Source organism: Galleria mellonella, unplaced genomic scaffold, assembly GCF_026898425.1.
Source record: "Galleria mellonella isolate WM207_F2 unplaced genomic scaffold, CSIRO_AGI_GalMel_v1 utg116, whole genome shotgun sequence".
In the NCBI taxonomy this organism is placed as follows: domain Eukaryota; kingdom Metazoa; phylum Arthropoda; class Insecta; order Lepidoptera; family Pyralidae; genus Galleria; species Galleria mellonella.
This window is the reverse complement of record NW_026441978.1, coordinates 1,444,747-1,465,054: the sequence shown is the minus strand read 5'-3', so window position 1 is coordinate 1,465,054 and position 20,308 is coordinate 1,444,747. Positions and strand designations below refer to the sequence as shown.

Genomic DNA, 20,308 nt, shown 5'->3' with positions numbered 1-20,308 from the left:
CTATAAAATAAGGCCTGAATTACTATTATACTTTATACGTCCGTCAAACACCTAATTATATTCCGGTCACATATATTATAACTACGTAGTCATAAGTTTATAGCATTAACAATCCCCATCATTCCATACACGAACCAAACTCGATCGCGGTCAAAAATCATAAAAAATAATAACATAATAAATTGAACTTCAATACAGGCAACCCACGCCGCGTCCCTATCATAACGCAATGACCACTTAATCCCCCCACTTAGATGTTATTCCTTGAATAAACATTATACTAGGACAGCATAACTAATGAGTAGTAGATAGAGGTAGCCAATCAGTATGCTGTGGCTACATTTCCGGAGGTTTGTCGGAATGTCGAGCTGTGACCAAAATGTGAACGACGAGCTGTACTCGTATTCTAGAGTAGTGATAGTTTTAATTTGTTACGCATTGTTTTGTGCGGTCCATCTCCTGATATTTATGTTTTATTATTATCATATTAGCCGTTAACTGTCTTATGTATATATTTATGTAGTCTTAATTAAATTTGATAATACTTTTATTATGGGCAAAATTCAAATTTCAAATAGATCCTACCAACTCCATCACTATAAATGGAAGAAATAAAGTAGGTATGATATATAATTAAATATTATTGTTAGAAATCGGCATTTTATTTGAATATAATTAAAGATTGTGTTTCTATTTCGGCTATTTCGATACAAAAACTAAAATACTGAACAGATTTTGATAAAATCACTACGGGTCGAATCTGTAAATATATTTTTTTTTTAGATACATGAAGCCGTTTTACTTACGTACTAGGTAAATACGTTGCGATTGGGATTGTTGGTAATGGGGCCTAAAAACCCCGTTGCTTACTATATACCTTATTGAGATCTCCACGCAGTTCCCCCTAAAAGCCATCGTGGTTGATTTTTGTGGAATTCGTCACGATGGACAAACTGACCTGTCTTTATCCTTCATTAGTGTCCCGCCAGTGTATACTGATAGCGCGATAAAACTACGTATGCAAAACTATAGATACAGGGGGAGAAGGGATTGTTAGCAATGGATTAGCAGCTCCATTGCTAGTATTACACCCTATCAGATCGACCTCCTCGTGGTCCGCCCTGGAAACCATCGTGCTCAGTTCCACGTGAATTAATCATGATGGCTTAACTGACCTGTCTTTACCCTCACAACATACAAACTGCACAAAATCTTACCTACTCATCAAATATTTTTTTTTTATACAACTTAGAATGGCAAACAAGCTGACGGCCCACCTGATGGAAAGTGGTAACTGTCGCCTATAAACATGAGCAGTACCATGGACATAACAGAGTATACTGTTTCGCCCATGATACCCCCCATGCGTTGCCATTCCTGAGGACCGCGTGGAGGTCGACCTGAGAGGGTCTATTGCTAGCAATCGAGCTATTAGACCTCATTACTAACAATCCCTTTCCCCCCTGCCAAAAAGGCTGGAACATTGATAATTATATGTTCACCTAAATAGATAAAAGTACCACGGCGCTGGTAAATTTAAGGTAAACACCATATCCGTGGTAACAATTATAACACTCCGATCTGTACAATGAAATTGTTTAACGCGACCATCAAAACACCATTTACACACGGCGTACGCACGAAATGTAGCGAGACGCCCCAAAAGTTATTAGGCCGTGAATACACTAGGTGTATTACATTAATTTATATGAAAACTAGATAATTACTCGCTATCAAATTGTTCTTAATTTTTTTTTTATACAACTTAGAATGGCAAACAAGCTGATGGCCCACCTGATGGAAAGTGGTAACCGTCGCCTATAGACATGAGCAGTAGCATGGACATAACAGAGTACATCGTTTCACCCATGATACCCCCCCATGCGGGGGGAAGGGATTGTTAGTAATGCGAACTATCAGTCCCATGGCTAGCAATATAACCTATCAGGTCGACTTCCATCTGGAAACTATCGTGCTGAATTCCAGGTGTATTCATCACGATGGGCCAACTGACCTGCCCTTTCATCCTCACTTATCACCCCTCACTGGTGCCCCGCCAGCGTATACCGTTAGCGCAGGCGGGGTTACCATTTCATTATCTTGACATAGCGTTCCAACCAGGACTCAGGTGTTATTCCTCTGTATCCTGTAAATTCACGCCATATTCCACCCTTCAAACCGAAACACAGACATGCAAACACAACTGCTTTACGGTAGAAACACGAATGGGACAGAGGTACCCAAGCAAACGACTTTTGTACAGTCTCCCACTGGTGAAAACTCTAATTGATTTAGACTCCGATTCGATTGTTTTAATATTCATTTCGCGTCTCTATTTTAAAAAAAGCTGATCAAGCGAGAGTCGGTTTCGCGCAACGAGGGTTCCCTACAAAATCATGATGTGTTTTTTTTTTAAATAACTATATACTCTGTTATGTCCATGGTACTGCTAATGTGTATAGGCGACGGTTACCACTTTCCATCAAGCGGGCCGTCAGCTTGTTTGCCATTCTAAGTCGTATGAAAAAAGAGATCTCTTTCAGAGATAAGTCCTCCCTTGCTAACAAGTTGTTAAATTAATTGTCGAATATATTGTTTTAGTGCAATAAAGAATATATAAATTTACAGATTTCGAACTTTTTTCTTTACTTGTTGATATTGCTTCTTGCCAAATTTCATGACTCTAGGTCAACGGGAAGTACCCTATAGGTTTGGATTTCCTTTGCGAATGTCAAAGTATGCAATATAAATGGAACATAAACGATCGTATGTTTTGATTGCGCCGATTCAGAAGCTTGATTTTTTCACTGCTTTAAGAGATTACAGATTTGAGTACATGATATTAATTTTAACTCGATACCTCCACGTGTTCCTAAGAAAAAGGGACTTGACAGCCGGACGGACAACGAAGTGATCTTATAAGGGTTTCGTTTTATTCGGATGAACGAAACCCTAAAAAGAAATGGAGATGCGCGCAACGCACGTGTGCGATAAGGATGGAGCATATAATTATTTCAAATTGATGATACTGAGATACTGTGATTGATTGGTTTATAATATAAAACGTGACATGAATACGAAACAGATTTAGATGTAAAAAAAATGCCTTTTTAATAGGAACATTTTAATTTTTTTTTTTATGGATGATAATGAAATGGTAGGGGCTACCATTTCATTATCATCCTACCTACCCCGCCCTGCCCGCGCTATCGATATACGCTGGCGGGGCACCAGTGAGAGATGATAGGTTAGTATGAAAAGGCAGGTCAGTTAGCCCATCGTGATGAATAAACCAGGAACAAATTTTCAGGGGAGACCACCTGGAGGTCGACCTGGTTGGGTATATTGCTAACAATGGGGCCCTTAGTCTCCATTTTTTTTGATGGGTGAAATGGAATGGTATCCCCACCTGCGTTATCGGTATACACTGGCTGGACTGAAGGATGATAGATGCGTATGAAAGCAGGTCAGTTAGCCCATCGTGACGAATTCAACGATAAATTAACCATGATAGTTTCCAGGGGGAACCGCGTGGAGGTCGACCTGGTTGGGTATATTGCTAGCAATGGGATTCTCAGTCTCCATTACTAACAATCCCTCCCCACCGCGCCCTACCGATTTAACCAATTAATGTGAAATTTAGTATACACGCACTACATGGGAGGGAGAAGGATATAGGCTACTTTTTATCCCGGTCAATAAATACACCAGGTCACACGAACAAAGTCGCGGGTAAAAGTTAGTTACACTATAAAAATAATGTTCGAAGTAGGAGATGTTCACTTTCAGGTCGCGTCCGCTTCGTGATTTTCCAATCGCACAATAATAATTGGAATATAATTGTTATATTTTAATAATATATTTTTACTTTATTTTCAACGCATGGGGGGGTATCATGGGCGAAACAGTATACTCTGTTATGTCCATGGCACTGCTCATGTCTATAGGCGACGGTTACCACTTTCAATGAGGTGGGCCGTCAGCTTGTTTGCCATTCTAAGTTGTATAAAAAAAAGAATATCAATTAAAGTAAATAGATAAATAGTTTATATTAATTTACTATCAGATATCTACTAATGATAGAGTGACGACCTCAAATGCGTCGCAGGGAGTCAGTGGATGCAGGTGGCTCAGGACCGTTCTTTATGGCAGTCTATGGGGGAGGCCTATGTCCAGCAGTGGACATAAGCTGAAATAATAATGGCAATGAGTAAATTTTGTAGTACTAACTTCAAATATGAAAAATTGGCGGGATTTTAAGTGAATTAAGTAGGTACCTATCATTCTTGTAAGAGGCGACTAAGGGAACTTGGTGGATGAAAATGGCATGGTAACCCTGCCTGCGCTAACGGGATACGCTGGCGGAGCACCAGTGAAGGGTGATAGATGAGAATGAAAACAGGCCAGTTAGCCTATCATGATGAATTCATCATGAATTAACCATGATAGTTTCCAGGGGGGACCGCGAGGAGGTCGACCTAGTTGGGTATATTGCTAGCAATAGGATTCTCAGTCTCCATTACTAACAATCCCTTTCCCCCGACTAAGGGAACTTAATGGTCAAGGGACGGGCAGCAGCATCTTAAAACATCGCCAAAGCCTAACTGTGCTCGCCAACCCGCTTACCAAACGTGGCAAGTACTGGCAAAACGGGAGGTCTAAGTTCAGTAGTGGACAGTTCACTATATGATGCAGATGATGATGAAAAAGTAAATCTGTGTGAATGGAAATGAAAACAAATTTATCAAAACTACCTGTGATTTATCGAAATATCTACCTACTTTTTTTTATGGATGACAATGAAATGGTAAACCCGCCCGCGCTGTTGGTATAGATACACTGTCACCAGTGAGGGATGATAGGTGAGGATGAAGTTAGGTCAGATGGCCCATTGTGACGTATTTGACAATTAATCACTCGCTATCAACAGGGAGTTCATCCTCATGTCCTACAGCCTCAATGGTCGCGTACTGCGCGGTTTCAGAGATGTTTCCTCCCACGAACACTCAGGTTATGGAATGAGCTCCCTGCCGAGGTTTTCCCAAGAGACTACAGCATGGAGTTCTTCAAAAGGGAGGTAAAGAGGTTTCTTCAGGATCGGCAACGCGCGCGTAATACCCCTGGTATTGCAGGCGTTCATAGGCTACGGTAACTACTAACTATCAGGTGGGCCGTATGCTTGTTTGCCACCTCAGTGGTATAAAAAAAAAACGTAGACGTATGAATCACGACCTGACGTCTTAAGTCCCTATTACTAACAATCCTTTTTCCCCTAGTATCTACCTACTGCTATCCAGCTTCTTACATCTATCCATCAAATTATTAAACACTCAGCTCTGTATATTACGCAGCAGATAAGTAACTTATGGTATAAATAGATATAAAAAAAAAACTGCGACGCTGTCGGCCAAGTGCAGAAGTCTGACAGCCAAGCACCGATATCTGTCTAATCTGACACAGGATCCATCTAAATATAAAGGTTACATTAAATTATAATCACACATCGCGCGTCGCGTGAGCGCCGATTGCGAAATCGTAACGGCCGTTTCCAAATCGCCATTATACCATAACGCAAACAAAAAAAAAACGTAAACACAAAAAACTCATTCCCAACACTAAAAATATTCGAGGCGGCGAACATGAAAGCCCGCCTGCGGAGGCGCGCCGCCGCCTGATTGGTTGGAACGCGCCAGTGGGCGGGCCGAAAGGGGCGGCTGCCGCGGAATTAGAGCTGCCGGCGTATATCAATTCAGGGTTATCGATAAGTTTTTACGATAGATTCTTTATTGCTTTTTTTTTGGTTATTTAAAGTGAAGTGACAGTTCCCGTGTGGAATTCGCGTTTGATATGAATTGATTGTTGTGGATTTATGGTCATTTTCTTATTAATATCATGGTAATACTATATAAAAAAACAATAATGCAACCCATAAATGCGTATCTCATAATTTGCCTAAAAAAATCTTAACTATTTTTTTATTACGTTAGTTTATGCAATTTTTTCTTTCTTTCTTTCTATTTAAACTGACAAACTAAATTTTCAATAAATCTGATAAAATTTTCATATTGCATACTTGATTATGAATTGATGGTCCCATTATCCCATATGAATTTATGGCGAAACACGGGCGGCATTTTTTTTGCGGAGCAAAAACTATTGCAAAGCAAAATACCTAACTCCGCGTTCTAAATTTAAAAATAATAAGTATTCAACGAAACATCTCGATCGCCACGTGAACGTGTGTTTACGATATAGGTCACTTTTTCCGGAGCAAAATGTTGCAAAATGTGTTTAGTTAGTTTGTTTAAAAGAAAACAGAAAAATTTGAAAACGAGGCGCACACAAAGTCGGCTGCAAACAGCAAAAACACATATTCTGATAGCTGAATAAGTAGGTATTTTCGTCGCCGTGTGGTACCGACATAGAATGTCCCAAAGCCTAACCCGCTTGCCAAGCGCGGCAACTACTGGCAAAATCCAATAGCGCGGGCGGGATTATTCTATTCATTATCTTCCATTAAAAAAAAAAATTGCGAAGACTTCTCTTTGACTCCCTTAAATATTTTCCGAGAAAGATATCTACTGAATCTATTCAACCTCAAACTCAACAATAAAAAGGACCACCGTGTGCATGGACTTATGATTGGCATTTAGTATATAGACGAAACCATCGGAGACAGGAAAATAACATGACTACTGTTAAAATATCGCCTGCAATCCAAATAGTTAACATCTTTTTAAAACAGCCCTCGATTAGGTACTGCAACTCGGAATTTATAGTGGCACGAGTCGAAAAACGATGAAACAAACAACCCTCCCACAGTCTACCAACCACAAATGAGTTATATAAACAAATATTTAAACTTTATTAACAAATAAAATATAGTACAAAAGGCAGACTTAATGCTACAGGCATTCTCTACCAGTCAACGTTTAGGATGTGCACAGATACTCGATATCAATATCTGTAGATATATTACAATCACAATATGCATATATTGGCCCAATATCGGATATAGGTATGAAGTAACGATTATCCAATATACAATATCAAAATAAAGAACCTGTTCGAAATTAATATAGATATCCGACCGGTACGGGTGATATCGAAATGGGTGACAACCTTTTTTCCCGCCATCGGTATCCAGACGTGCCTATTATTTATTTTGTTTAACTCTTAAATGCACCAAAAACGTAATAATGTACGACGATATATAGATATTTTACCAGAGGGACTTTGTACAAAAGTCGACTGCTTGGGTACCTCTGTCGCATTCGTAATTCAACCGTGAAGCATGGTTGTGTTTCAGTTTGAAGGGTGGAATATGGCGTGAAGTTACAGGGTACAGAGGAATAACACCTGAGTCCTCAGGAATGGCAACGCATGGGGGGGTATCGTGGGCGAAACAGTATACTCTGTTATGTCCATAATACAGCTCATGTCTATAGGCGACGGTTACCACTTTCCATCAGGTGGGCCGTCAGCTTGTTTGCCATTCTATGTTGTATAAAAAAAATTAATCTTATGGTAACAATGCCTCATAAGAGCTAGCTAGAAGAGGTTTCGAAACGAAAGAACGAACAAACCCGTATCCACTTCTTTCTCTTCCATTCTCGCAGTTTCGAACATGGATTCGTTGAAGATGCACTGACATACAAAACCAGACAGTGAAAATTAGTCGTGCCAACGTTGAATCAACGACTATCAAAACGATTATTACATCTAGATAGAAAAAACAGGCCTGTAAAGATCCCAGGAAGCCTCTGTGCTTCTTAGCAGAGCTTGACTGTATTAGCCACGTAACGACTCACACGTACAACGGTCCAAATGAGAGACAATGCGGAAATGGGAGAATTTACATTTTACAACTCTAATCGTATCAATTGCAAAAAATATTCTGAAAATTTAAAGAGACTTTGTACAAAAGTCGATTGCTTGGGTACCTCTGTCCCATTCGTGTTTCTACCGTGAAGCAATTGTGTTTGCATGGCTGTGTTTCAGTTTGAAGGGTGGGATATGGCGTGAATTTACAGGGTACAAAGGAATAACACCCGAGTCCTCGGGAATGGCAACGCATAGGGGTATCATGGGCGAAACAGTATATCGAAATGATATGATTGATGATCATGACTTTTTTCCACTATAATTTTTTTTTTTATACCACTGAGGTGGCAAACAAGCATATGGCCCACTTAATGGTAAGCGATTACCGTAGCCTATGAACGCCTGCAATACCAGAGGCATTACGCCTGCTTTGTCGACCCTAACTAAATAACTAAGGGAACCAATATATAGATTTTTTTTTTTTTTTTTTACAACACAGGGGGCAAACGAGCATGCGGCTCACCTGATGGTAAGTGACTACCGCCGCCCATGGTCACCCACAACACCTACGGCATTGCAGGTGTGCTGCCGGCCTTTTAAAAAGGAATATGCTCTTTTCTTGAAGGTTATGTTGTCGTATCGGTTCGGAAATACTGCTGCTGGAAGTTGATTCCAAAGAGTTGTTATAGATATCGCAGCGGTACTGATATTACCAATGCTTAGTTCAAAACATAAAGATTTCGATAGCAAATTGAAATTTTAGTTTTAAAGGCATCGCATCTCAGTGCCGGTTCCAATATGGGCCTACTATTTCGTTAGTATCTATTGTCATTCGAGCGTCCAAAACGTCTCGATCTATTGGTATTTATTTCAAGAGTAACCCCACACAAATAGAGAGGTATTCGTGTAATATATCTGAAAAAAATTACAAATAAAAAATATCCTTCTTTTGGAAGTTGCTTAAAAACATAGAAGGAGGTTGCACTTTGCGACTGAAATAATGTTATCTGATTGTATTTTTACTCTCAATGTAAAAAAAAGCAATGTAATGCAGCTCAATGCAATGTAGCTCCTAAACGAATGGACCAATATGATACGATGAAATGGAACCTCGAATTTTCGGATTTAATTTCGTGTTTTTGTTGTACCGAAATCGAGTCAATAAATGGATCTTAACAATTCGTTCGTCATAAATCCTATCGTAACAGTCCAAAGGAACGATATTTTATGTATGTATGTATGTATTACGTAATTTTAACATATCAATTTGTGTTTCGTTCGGCTTGGAAATTTCGGAAAATATTTATGGTCAAAAAATTTGGACTTTTTTTCCAGGTCAGTTGTGTCGGACTTTATTTAAACTTTTTAAAATTTATACTATCTGTATATAATTTTTTCAAATTAAAAATAATAACACATCATAAGTGAGAGGAGTTCCCGCGTAATCCGAATCTATTCATTATGGGCTCCTTTGATCCGACCCTCGTAACTAAAGCTAAATATGAAATGACATAATGAGCGCTTTCATTAACCGTTTTATTCACAGTAGTGTTGAATTTCTCACTTTCTCGTTTCTATTGTTATTTTTTTATTTTTTTTTTTATATGATTGTATCAGGTAATTTGGATTTCGTAAGTAACTATAATAAACTTCGTGCATGCAATTTGTCGTTGAAAACTCTTATAGATACGTAATGTTTACTCACTAGGCATGGGTCATATGAATACCGATCCGATATCTATATATTGGGTCCCTCTGAACATTTCGATATCGTGCATATCTGTCGCATACCTACCAATTTTGGAATATGTTAACCCTTTGCAATCCGTTGTCGCCGTATTTGTACCATTAGAATGCTAACATTAAATCCACTGTCGCGGCTTCGGACACGCTTGTTTTACTGACTCAGCGCCCTTAACACTTAGGTGAACGAAACCGTGTGTTTATGCTATAGTATTTATGATATGTTTACATTGTAATAAATTATTGTCAAGTTAATTAGTTATTGGTATCCTCTATGAGTTACTAGGCTGGAGTGCAAAGGGTTAAAACTCTGTAATATTATTTTATGGATAACGTATTTTTAACATAATTATTTGTTATTAGACTAGTATATAGATACCTATTGTAACTAATATATATATATATATATATATATATATATATATATATATATATATATATATATATATATATATATATATTATCCATTCCTATCACACACATTTTAGCACCGAATTGTAATTTATTAAGTACGGTTCGTTATATCGATTATTAACGATTCATTTTCTAAATTACTGTCGTGAACAAATTAATAAATATTCATATGCAGACCAAACACTATTAACACTAAAATTCCGTTGAATCAGAGAATACCAGATAGGGTATTTTTGCAGTTTTGGGTAAAAAAAATTGTGTTCGCACAATTTTGGGAAATTGATTGGAGAAAAGTAAAATACGAGGACAATTTTTGGACACTTTTTTGGTATTTAGTAATCTGCATAGCAATATATAAGAGCAATATGAATAACATATAACTAAAATGATTTCCAGAGAGAACCGCGTGTAGATCGATCTAATGAGATATAGCTGTATTATCAGTGTGTACAATAATGTATAAATAAAATAAATAAATACCTAAATAAAAAATCAAATTTTAAGTGACAACTTTATCGATATAATCCTATTGCAAGATTAACGTTTCATTTCGTTAGCAGTGCACTTTTTAAACGATCAAATCCGAGCATGGCTGTAGCTAGGGGCGGAGCGGGGGAGGGGAGGGGATTATAGTATTCCACAACTAAAAAACCCTATTTTAATTATGGTAAAAATAGTTACTTTGATTTAAAAACTAACCTACTAAACCGACTTTGATACCATTTCTATGGTGCCAATCTGTAAATATCTATATTCTTTCAAATAAAAAAAAAAACCCGAATTGAAAAGATTTTTTTTTAAAATATACCTGGGTAAGTACCTTTAAGAGGTATCGATACCAATCAAAAGTGAATACAACCAATCTATCTACGTCCTTGTAAATAAATTCATATAAAGAAAAATAAGTACCTAAGCATACTTAATCACCAAAAGTAATGCAATTAGAACGGAAGCAATTAACTGTTTTTAACTGGCAGTCATTCATTGTTGTTCTAAAATCAAAATTAACGGACACAGATAAAAAATAACATGTGAACAAAACCCGCCAACCAAAGTAGCTCCGCGCAAACGCGATATCGAACAACCGACTGATTTGAGAAGTCGTTCGTTGAAACAACCACTTCTTGAACAACGGCCGATGTAATTCGTCCGGTTAACAAAAACCGGTCAGCGTACTATTGACCGGACAAGTACAGTTGCAATGCCGCTACCAAAGCAACATGACCGGAGAGGTGTTGTATTCAAATAGGCGGGATAACTATCGTTGCTGAAACGGCGGTCTCGCAATGCAGTTGGCGCGTAGCTACCAGGCGAGCATGAGTCGAACGGAGGTGTGTCTTACCGGTCGGGTACTGCCACAGAGGTGCGGGGGGCGCCGCCGTGGGAGCAGCAGGCCACGCCAAGGGGGCGGAGCGATCGTCGCATAGCACATTGGCCACGCCCACCGTCATGGCCGCCTGCGCTGCGTCTGTGGCGGAATGACAACAGAATGACGCGGTGCCTGCAACGAGCGACACGTGTCGCGCACACATGCGATATTAATTAGACATAATTGTTGCGTGGAACAGAACGTCGCTTTGTCGCTGTTATTCTAGCGACTATTTATTCAGATGTATCATAAGATATTTCGATACTCAGATGTAGAGAATGCTACATTATGCAGTTAGTATTTACATAGTGATAACCTCGTTTACCATCAGACGGGCCGTATGCTTGTTGCCACCATAGTAGTACAAAAGAATATTGATAAATAATTATCGATCACCTAAATAGAAAATAATTAAATAGTTCTAATATACTTTAACTAAAAGTACTGTTATATAGGTATCAGGCATGGGTAATATGGATTCGAGAAGAATCCAATATATAGATCCGATATCTATATATTGGATTCTTCTGGACATTAATTGTGGAAAAAGGTCATCACCTATTTCGATATTGCCAAATCAATCGGATATCTACGAGTATTTTCGAAAATCTTTTAACATATTAGTTATTGGACCAATATATATATATATATATATATATATATATATATATATATATATATATATATATATATATTGTCAAAAATATATAGATATCACTAGGTATATATTACCCATCCCTAATAGGTATGTTACTGTAAAAACCTATAAATATTGGTAAATCTTATATGTAACCAGTACAATAGGCATTATCTGCGCATTGTTGAACATAGACCTCTATACCATAGAGGGGAATTTTACCATTAGTTGCTACAGTTATGAAGATAATTACTATTAGGTAGGTTTTTATTATACAACTTAGAATGGCAAACAAGCTGACGGCCCACCTGATGGAAAGTGGTAACCGTCGCCTATAGACATGAGCAGTACCGTGGACATAACAGAGTATACTGTTTCGCCCATGATACTCTCCATGCGTTGCGATTCCTGACGACTCAGGTGTTATTCCTCAGTACCCAGTAAATTCCCTGCCATATCCCACCCTTCAAACCGAAACACAGCCATGCAAACACAACTACTTCACGGTTGAAACACGAATGGAACAGAGGTACCCAAGCAATCGACTTTTGTACAAAGTCTCCCTCTGGTAATTCTAATCTGGTATTAAGAGTTCTTAGCTTTTACTAGAAAATCATAAGATTTCCCGTTTATAATTCGTGCTATTACAGTAACATTAAAAACTAGACTAAACAATTTATAGTCGATATTAGGGCATTCGGTGTAGATATATCTTAACCATAAAGCGCTTAAGCGATTAAAATAAAAGATAGATAGCATCAGCGATGGCCTTTAGTTTTTTTTTTACTAAAGCACGATTCAGACCGCTTTAGTAATTATCTCGTTGCGAGTTATGTTACGTAATTTAGTTGCTAAACGTGTTTGTATAGCAAAATTTTGAGCAGATTATGTCTTATAGTCGAATATAGTAATATATTGTAAAACTCCGGAGAGAGCCTGGAGATCTGAAGTACAGGTTTCGACCTAGTTCAGACTCCAGACTCTCACAAGGATAATAATTTGAATTTAAAATACTGAATAGTCACACAATGTTAAATATTCCTTGTAAGTAGGAAATAAAGATTATTATAGTTATTTATTATTATTTTTAAATTTCTAGAAAAATTCACATCTCCCCTCTTAAGGAGAGGAGATGACAAACTAACCCCCGGCAGAAGCACAGTCGGCCGGGGTTCAGAGTCCCAGGGAGAGAAACCGGCGTACAATGCGGGCAGAATCTAAGAGCACCGCTTTCTGTATCTTTCCCGGGAGTGAACCGCCTCGGACTCCCAACCGTCTGAGATGTTGTTTCAGACTGGTTGGGATAAGATTATATATTAAGATAGTTTAGATATTTGTGCAAAACTTTCTAACTTTTTACTCACTATTCAACTAAATTACTAAAACTGTCGAAAAAAGCTTAAGAGAGTTCATAACTTGCTTACCGAACTCTGTCAATTTTTAAAAACAATTGAACAAATTTCAATGTTTCAGACGGGCTGTCAGCTTGTTTGCCATTCTAAGTTGCATAAAAAAAACTGAAACATTATTAGTAGAATACGTTAGTTGCATGCAAATCTACTGCCAAAAACCTTGCACCTACTTCATATTTTGGTTCAGTTTTTTCCAAATACATTTTTGCTATCGAAATCCAAATTTTCGATGACAGACAAGAATATAATTGCATGATTAAACTTTAATTTCGCTAGCAGACAATATTTTAAGTGTTTAATCAAAAAACAGTTGAAAAATATTTAAAAAAATTTGAAAATTGACAGATTAATTGGGCCTTTCCCATATCTCGTATGAACGCTCTAAAGAACCATTTTCGAGTGATATAGATTTCTGAAGTAAATCAAGGCAGACTTAAACAATATTTGACGTACGACTGAGCTAGACGTAGTATGTAAAAAAAAAACTAAGTAAATATCTATCTATAAGTATTTATAAGTCACATTTTTTTCAAAATGCGGGTAGTTATAAATACAATTGACGAAGCCGAACAATTTCCCCAAAAAACCGTGATCGTAATATAAAAATAAGTGAAAATATAGTTAAAAAAAAAAAATTATTAGTTAAAGTCCTCTTGCGCCGACGTGGAAACTTAGCTATACTTCCAATCCAATAGTGTGTTTAAAACTGACGGTTTAAATTTCTCCCTTTGAAGTTTGAAACCATAACTTCTTAAAATCGCAATATAGAAAAACAATGATAATATTTTTATCTAGAATATTCATCCAAAAATTGATTCGATTATTTTGATTAACAACTCCGATTATATTTAACTGTAATAAACCACTGGTTTAACTTACGTACTTACTAAGGCTCCGGAATGGTCCCGAAACTAGTCGAACCTTCTTGATCTAATTATACGTAAGTTAAACGGGCTGTTATTACATTAAAATATAATGTATACTTACGAAACCTTCTACCAATAAACTTGTAATTATTACCCAAAAATTAATTTAAACTTTTAAATTTTAGGGATCTGAAGTTAAATGACGAAATTTTGACGCGTGGCATAGCGTATTGAAAAAGGATCAATTCAATGTTTTATATAGTTATAAATGGCATGAAACTGATTTCCCTTACCTATTCATAAAAACTAAAATATCCTATAAAACTATATCAGCTATTATAAAATAATTTGTCATTGTCTTTCGAAATAAGAAATTAACGCAAAAGAGAAGGACAAAACATATCAATAGCTAAAATAGGTTTATGAATGGTTTGTAACATTTTCATAAATAAATGAGGAAATCTTTAAGCAGTCCCAAAACTAATTCCCTTATTCATAAAAACGTGAAACTTCTCATAAACCTAGTTTAGCTATAGAACTGTTTTGTTTCTTTCTTTTGTGCTTAATCCCTAATTTGAAAGAACGTGACAAAACTGTATAATAGTAAAAAAAGTTTGTAGAAGGTTTAAGTATTTATGAATGAACTAGTTATAGAATAGGTAAATTGTACATAAATTCATCACAAAAAAAAATTTGCATCTACTACATGTTTTGCTTCTGAATTTATAAATTACTTATTGTCATTAAAATCTTAAGTTTTTTTATACAACTTAGAATGGCAAACAAGCTGACGGCCCACCTGATGGAAAGTGGTAACCGTCGCCTATAGACGTGAGCAGTACCATGGACATAACAGAGTATACTGTTTCGCCCATGATACCCCCCATGCGTTGCCATTCCCGAGGACTCAGGTGTTATTCCTCTGTACCCAGTAAACTCACGCCACGCCACGTTTTAGGATAATTCCTTCTAATTGCATTACATTTGCTGATTAAGTAAAACCATAGTCTTAGGTACTTATTTTTGTTTCTATGAATTTATATACGAGAACATAGAGTGGTTTAACTCAATTTTGATTTGTATCGACACTTCTTAACGATACCTACTTATACCCAGGTATATTTTCAAAAAGAAGCTTCTCAATTCGGTTGTATTTTTTTATGTTTGTTACCTCAAAACACCTTCTGTTGTAAACCGACTTGGATTTTTTTTTATCTAAATATTTATATTTCCTATATTTACAGATTCGGTCTTTAGAATTTTTATTAAAATCAATTAATTTTGAAACAAAATAACTGGTGTTGTCACAATTGATGTCGGTGTTTTTGTGGAATACGATCCTAATTGTTAAATAATCAAACAAAAATATTTAATTGACATATAATTCCGACGTTGCAACACTCCGGCAACTCTTGGTATAAACGTTCATTTATTTATAATTTATTGTACACATAAATTACATTGTTATAATTTACATTAAATGAAGATGTACAACAGGCGAGCTTAACTCTGTAAGAGATCTTTTCCAGCAAACACAAACGTTTTTAACCTAATTGTAATATATATATATATATATATATATATATATATATATATATATATATAAGTCTGTTATCAAAAAATAATATTGGTTAACAAATATTAACGTATTCATCAATAGATATCCAACTAATATGGGCGATATCGAAATGAGTGATGACCTTTTTTCCACTATCAATGTCCAGAGAAATACAATATCCATATTTTTTTTAATGGATGATAATGGAATGGTAACCCCACTTGCGCTATCCATATACACCGGAGGGGCACCAGTGAAGGATGATAGGTGAGGATGAAGCAGGTCAGTTAGTCCATTGGGACGAATTCAATAAGATTTGTTCACGATGGTTTCCAGGAGGAACCACGTGGAGATCTACCTAATGAGGCATATTGCTAGCAAGGGGGCTGTCAAACTCCATTGCTAACAATAACTACCCCCCCCCCCCCCCAATATCCATTTTACCTATGCCTACTTTACTAAGTCCTTCAACAAACAGTTTATAGAACAAAAAGCAAAATGCACTTATTAATCACGCCATAAAGTTTATGGTATAATGAACGTGTCTAACTGCAATAGGTCGAGGTGTGTAATTTATTGCGTCGAAACAAATGCACAAAATAATAAACTGGCATAGGTACACCGGCGCAGGTAATTAACGGTCGTAATCTCAAACAATGCATTATTTGAAGCAAACTTAGGGACCAATTAAAATTATTTTTTTTATAATGCAAACAAATGGGACTCTGAATAATGGACACTGGACAGTGGACACGTTGTATTTATAAAAAAAAAAAAAAAGAAAAAAACAAAAGAGTACCTTTGAATGCGAGTAGCTCATTTGTTTAATTCGGTCATCCTAAGTTACAAAACATTTTTTTTATGCAACTTAGAATGGAAAACAAGTTGACTGCCCACTTGATGGAAAGTGGTAACCATCGCCTATAGATAGACATGAGCGGTATCATGGACATAACAGAGTATACTGTTTCGCCCATGAAACCCCCCATGTATTGACATTCCTGAGGACTCAGTTCTTATTCCTCTGTACCCTGTAAATTCACTGCCATATCCCACCCTTCAAACCGAAACACAGCCATGCAAACACAACTGCTTCACGGTAGAAACACGAACGGGACAGAGGTGCTCAAGCACAGTATTGTACACCGCTCTACCTGCTGACAATGATGCTCCTTTCCACTTTGCTTGACGATAACTCTTATAGAGTTATGCTCGTCTTTGTACATTTGCTTACCTCTGTCATATTTTTATGTATTACAATAAAGTATAAATAAATAAATATTTGTACAAAAAAGAATTAAGATCTAAACTTATTGTTTTTTAAAATAAGGTAAGAAGAACAAAAGATCCAGATGAGTCGACGTGCGACAGCATGCAAGCTGAGAATGTACCATGAAACATTCTTCGAAATTTCGGAGTCGAACAAAAGACAAATTTGATGTAAAAATTACATAATACATACCGTTTAAAACTATTAAAAGTGTTAAAATATCGTTCTTTGGACTATTATGGTAGGATTTATGACAAATAAGCTCCATTTGCTGAACCGATTTTCGAATGAAAACACGAAATTGTATCCGAAAATTTGTAATTTTATTTCATGAATTGATTCCCTCTTGATTCCAAAGGCGAATTCAAAATTAATATAATAAACCTACGTGGTGTATACCAGTAACAAACTAAAAAAGCTATATATGGTAAAACTTTTAAAGTTAGAAATAAAAAGTAGGCAACAAAAGCGCATGCGAGGTTGCGCGCGCAGTTTATTCTAATGTTGTCATATTTTATTAATTATTAAATTTTAATTTATTATTATTATTATTTTGAACACACGTATATTTATTTACAAATTGCTTTGTTATTTTCATTATCTATTTCCACCCATGACGGTCCATCTCATGGAATGTTACCACTTTCCATCAGGTGGACCGTCAGCTTGTTTGCCATTCTAAGTTATATAAAAAAAGGTAATTTTAAAATTATGTCAAAGTCAATATATCAAAATATTTCCAGCCATTATTAAAATATACAATATAGTAAAGTCAGTAGTAGCTAGTATATCGTTGATAGTGACACCAACTATTTACATACATAACATCATACATAATTCACGTCCAACTTAGCGATGCATTAAAAAATTAATTAAAGAATACGTTATAAAAAAAAACAATACAGATCAAGTTATCAACTTTCATAAAAAGCACCGTAAAAAAATGTAGGAGTGCCACAAGGTGTAACTATTGGACCCTCACTGTATTATGTACAAAGTACTTGTTTACTTCAATACTAAATGCATTCATGTAAATACGTTACATTAATTAAAGCTACTTGACTTCAATAATTTCAATATTTCCATAAGCAATTGGTTAAGCACGGTGCAAGCGAGAATTTTTAAATTTTTTACTTTAACCCTTTTTTAGAATTTTCATTAAGGTTCTTTTTTGTGTAACACATTTGTCTGAGATAATATTTTGTCCATGAATGTGACTACCTAATAATACAAAATTGTGTTGCACAAAAAATCGACTTTATTTGTGACAAAACCAATTTATTTTTATCTAAAAACGAAACTACTTAACCAATTTGGATATTATTTCTATGAGACCAGTCTGTAAATATATATTTTCAGATAAACAAAGAATTTTTCCAATCCGTTTATAACTGACGCTATTATGAGCTAACAAACATAATAAAGTACAAGCGAATTGAGAAACCTCTTTTTGAAATCAGTTGAAAAAAAAAAAGATTAAATTGAGTGTTAAAAAACATGAAAGTATAGAAGAAAGATTCTCACAAAGTGCTACTTATTTATTTATTTATTTATAAAAGACATACCAACAATATGCTCACAACAACGGTAGAAGCACGAATGGGACAGAGGTACCCAAGCAATCGACTTTTGTACAAAGTCTCCCTCTGGTGATTTACTATTCATAAATGCTTAAATCTAATCTATGCTTAATAGTGTCATTAATGACCCTTTTAGTATTGTAAAACTTTACCTATCAGCTAAGTTATTTCATTCGTAGAACAGCAATACAAAATCTTATCACTAGACATAGAGGTACTTAATTAACTATAAGATTAATTAGGTTTTAAATTAATCGCAAATTTTAAACGACATATAAATACCCAATGTCCACCCCACATAAGGGTTTGTGTGAAGATAAAAATGGACATTCAATTAAATATATACAGTACGTATATTCTAATGATGCATGCATGACGTCAAGACACAAAATCATTTAATATCTTCCACTTAAAAGATATCATTTAAGGATACATATTATGTGTTTTTTTTTTTTTATTGGATGAAAATGGAGTGGTAACCTCGCCTGCGCTAATGGGATACGCTGGCGGGGCACCAGTGAAGGATGATCGACGAGGATGAAAACAGGCCAGTTAGCCCATCATGATGAATTCATCAGGAATTAATCATGATAGTTTCCAGGGGGAACCGCGAACAGGTCGATCTGGTTGGATATATTGTTAGCAATGGGATTCTTAGTATCCATTACTAACAATCCCTTTTCTCCCCCACATATAATGTGTTGCAGTCAAAACTCTTTACCAGTCAAAAGTACTATTGAGTAATAAAAGCAGACAAAAGTACTTTTGACTGTATGCTTTAATCAATAATACTTTTCACTAGAATAATAGTGGTTTTGTCTGGTTGTATCAGTAAAAATTCTTAAAAAGTCCTTTTTTTACGTGGGGAAATCCTCATGGAGACCCACACACCCCGGGGGAGGCATGTGGATACTGCCGGACTCTTACCGACTAAAACCGCCACGTGTTCCTCGGCTACGACTAACGGCAGCGTTGCTGCGGTTCCGGTTTATTACTTACTACTCCGCAACAACGCCAACGTCGTTACTCAACCCCATTCCAAGGAGGGGGAGCCCGCCTCTAGGAGCCTAACTCCCAGTTCATCTATGAAGAAGACGTGCCGAAACAAGAGCACGTTCCCCGACTCAGAGGCCTTTTCATTATAGTGCATCGGACACCCCCGTGTTCAGCGCTTAAGGCCCCTCTTGAGGACTGACTGCGATTTCGCTGTCGGTCCCGTTTTCTTCGGAGTGGATTTGAAGTTGGATCCGACTCCCGGTCCCGTTCCTCGGCCTCTTTTTGTTGCATAATCTGCTCGGAAAAGGACACCATCGCCTCCCAGGATTGGCTACCATCCTTCTGACGACGGATGGTAGCGTGAGGTCTGCACCGATATTCCTGATGAATTCATCATGATGGGCTAACTGGCCTGTTTTCATTCTCATCTATCACCCTTCACTGGTGTTCCGCCAGCGTATCCCGTTAGCGCAGGTGGGGTTACCATGCCATTTTCACCCATCAAAACTTTACTTAAATTAGGTTAGGTTAGTATGTTTTCTTTGTATTGATTGTAATGCCTGATTTTTCGTAATAAACGATTTCACATTTAATAAATATCTTTCTTATTCACATCTAACGAGATAATAGTACTTTTGA

The 20,308-nt window shown here is 36.5% G+C and overlaps 1 protein-coding gene across 2 annotated transcripts in view; it reads right to left on the bottom strand.

The window, feature by feature from the left end:
- LOC113514011 (protein winged eye) overlaps positions 1–20,308 on the bottom strand; it is a 157,100-nt gene that overhangs the window by 8,549 nt on the left and 128,243 nt on the right. Inside the window, exon 8 of one of the 2 annotated variants that reach the window (XM_026897997.3) lies at positions 11,324–11,482. In XM_026897997.3, coding sequence (XP_026753798.2) covers positions 11,324–11,482 — 159 coding nt within the window. The remainder of the gene's footprint in view (positions 1–11,323; positions 11,483–20,308) is intronic. The other variant, XM_052894420.1, reaches the window with a different exon arrangement.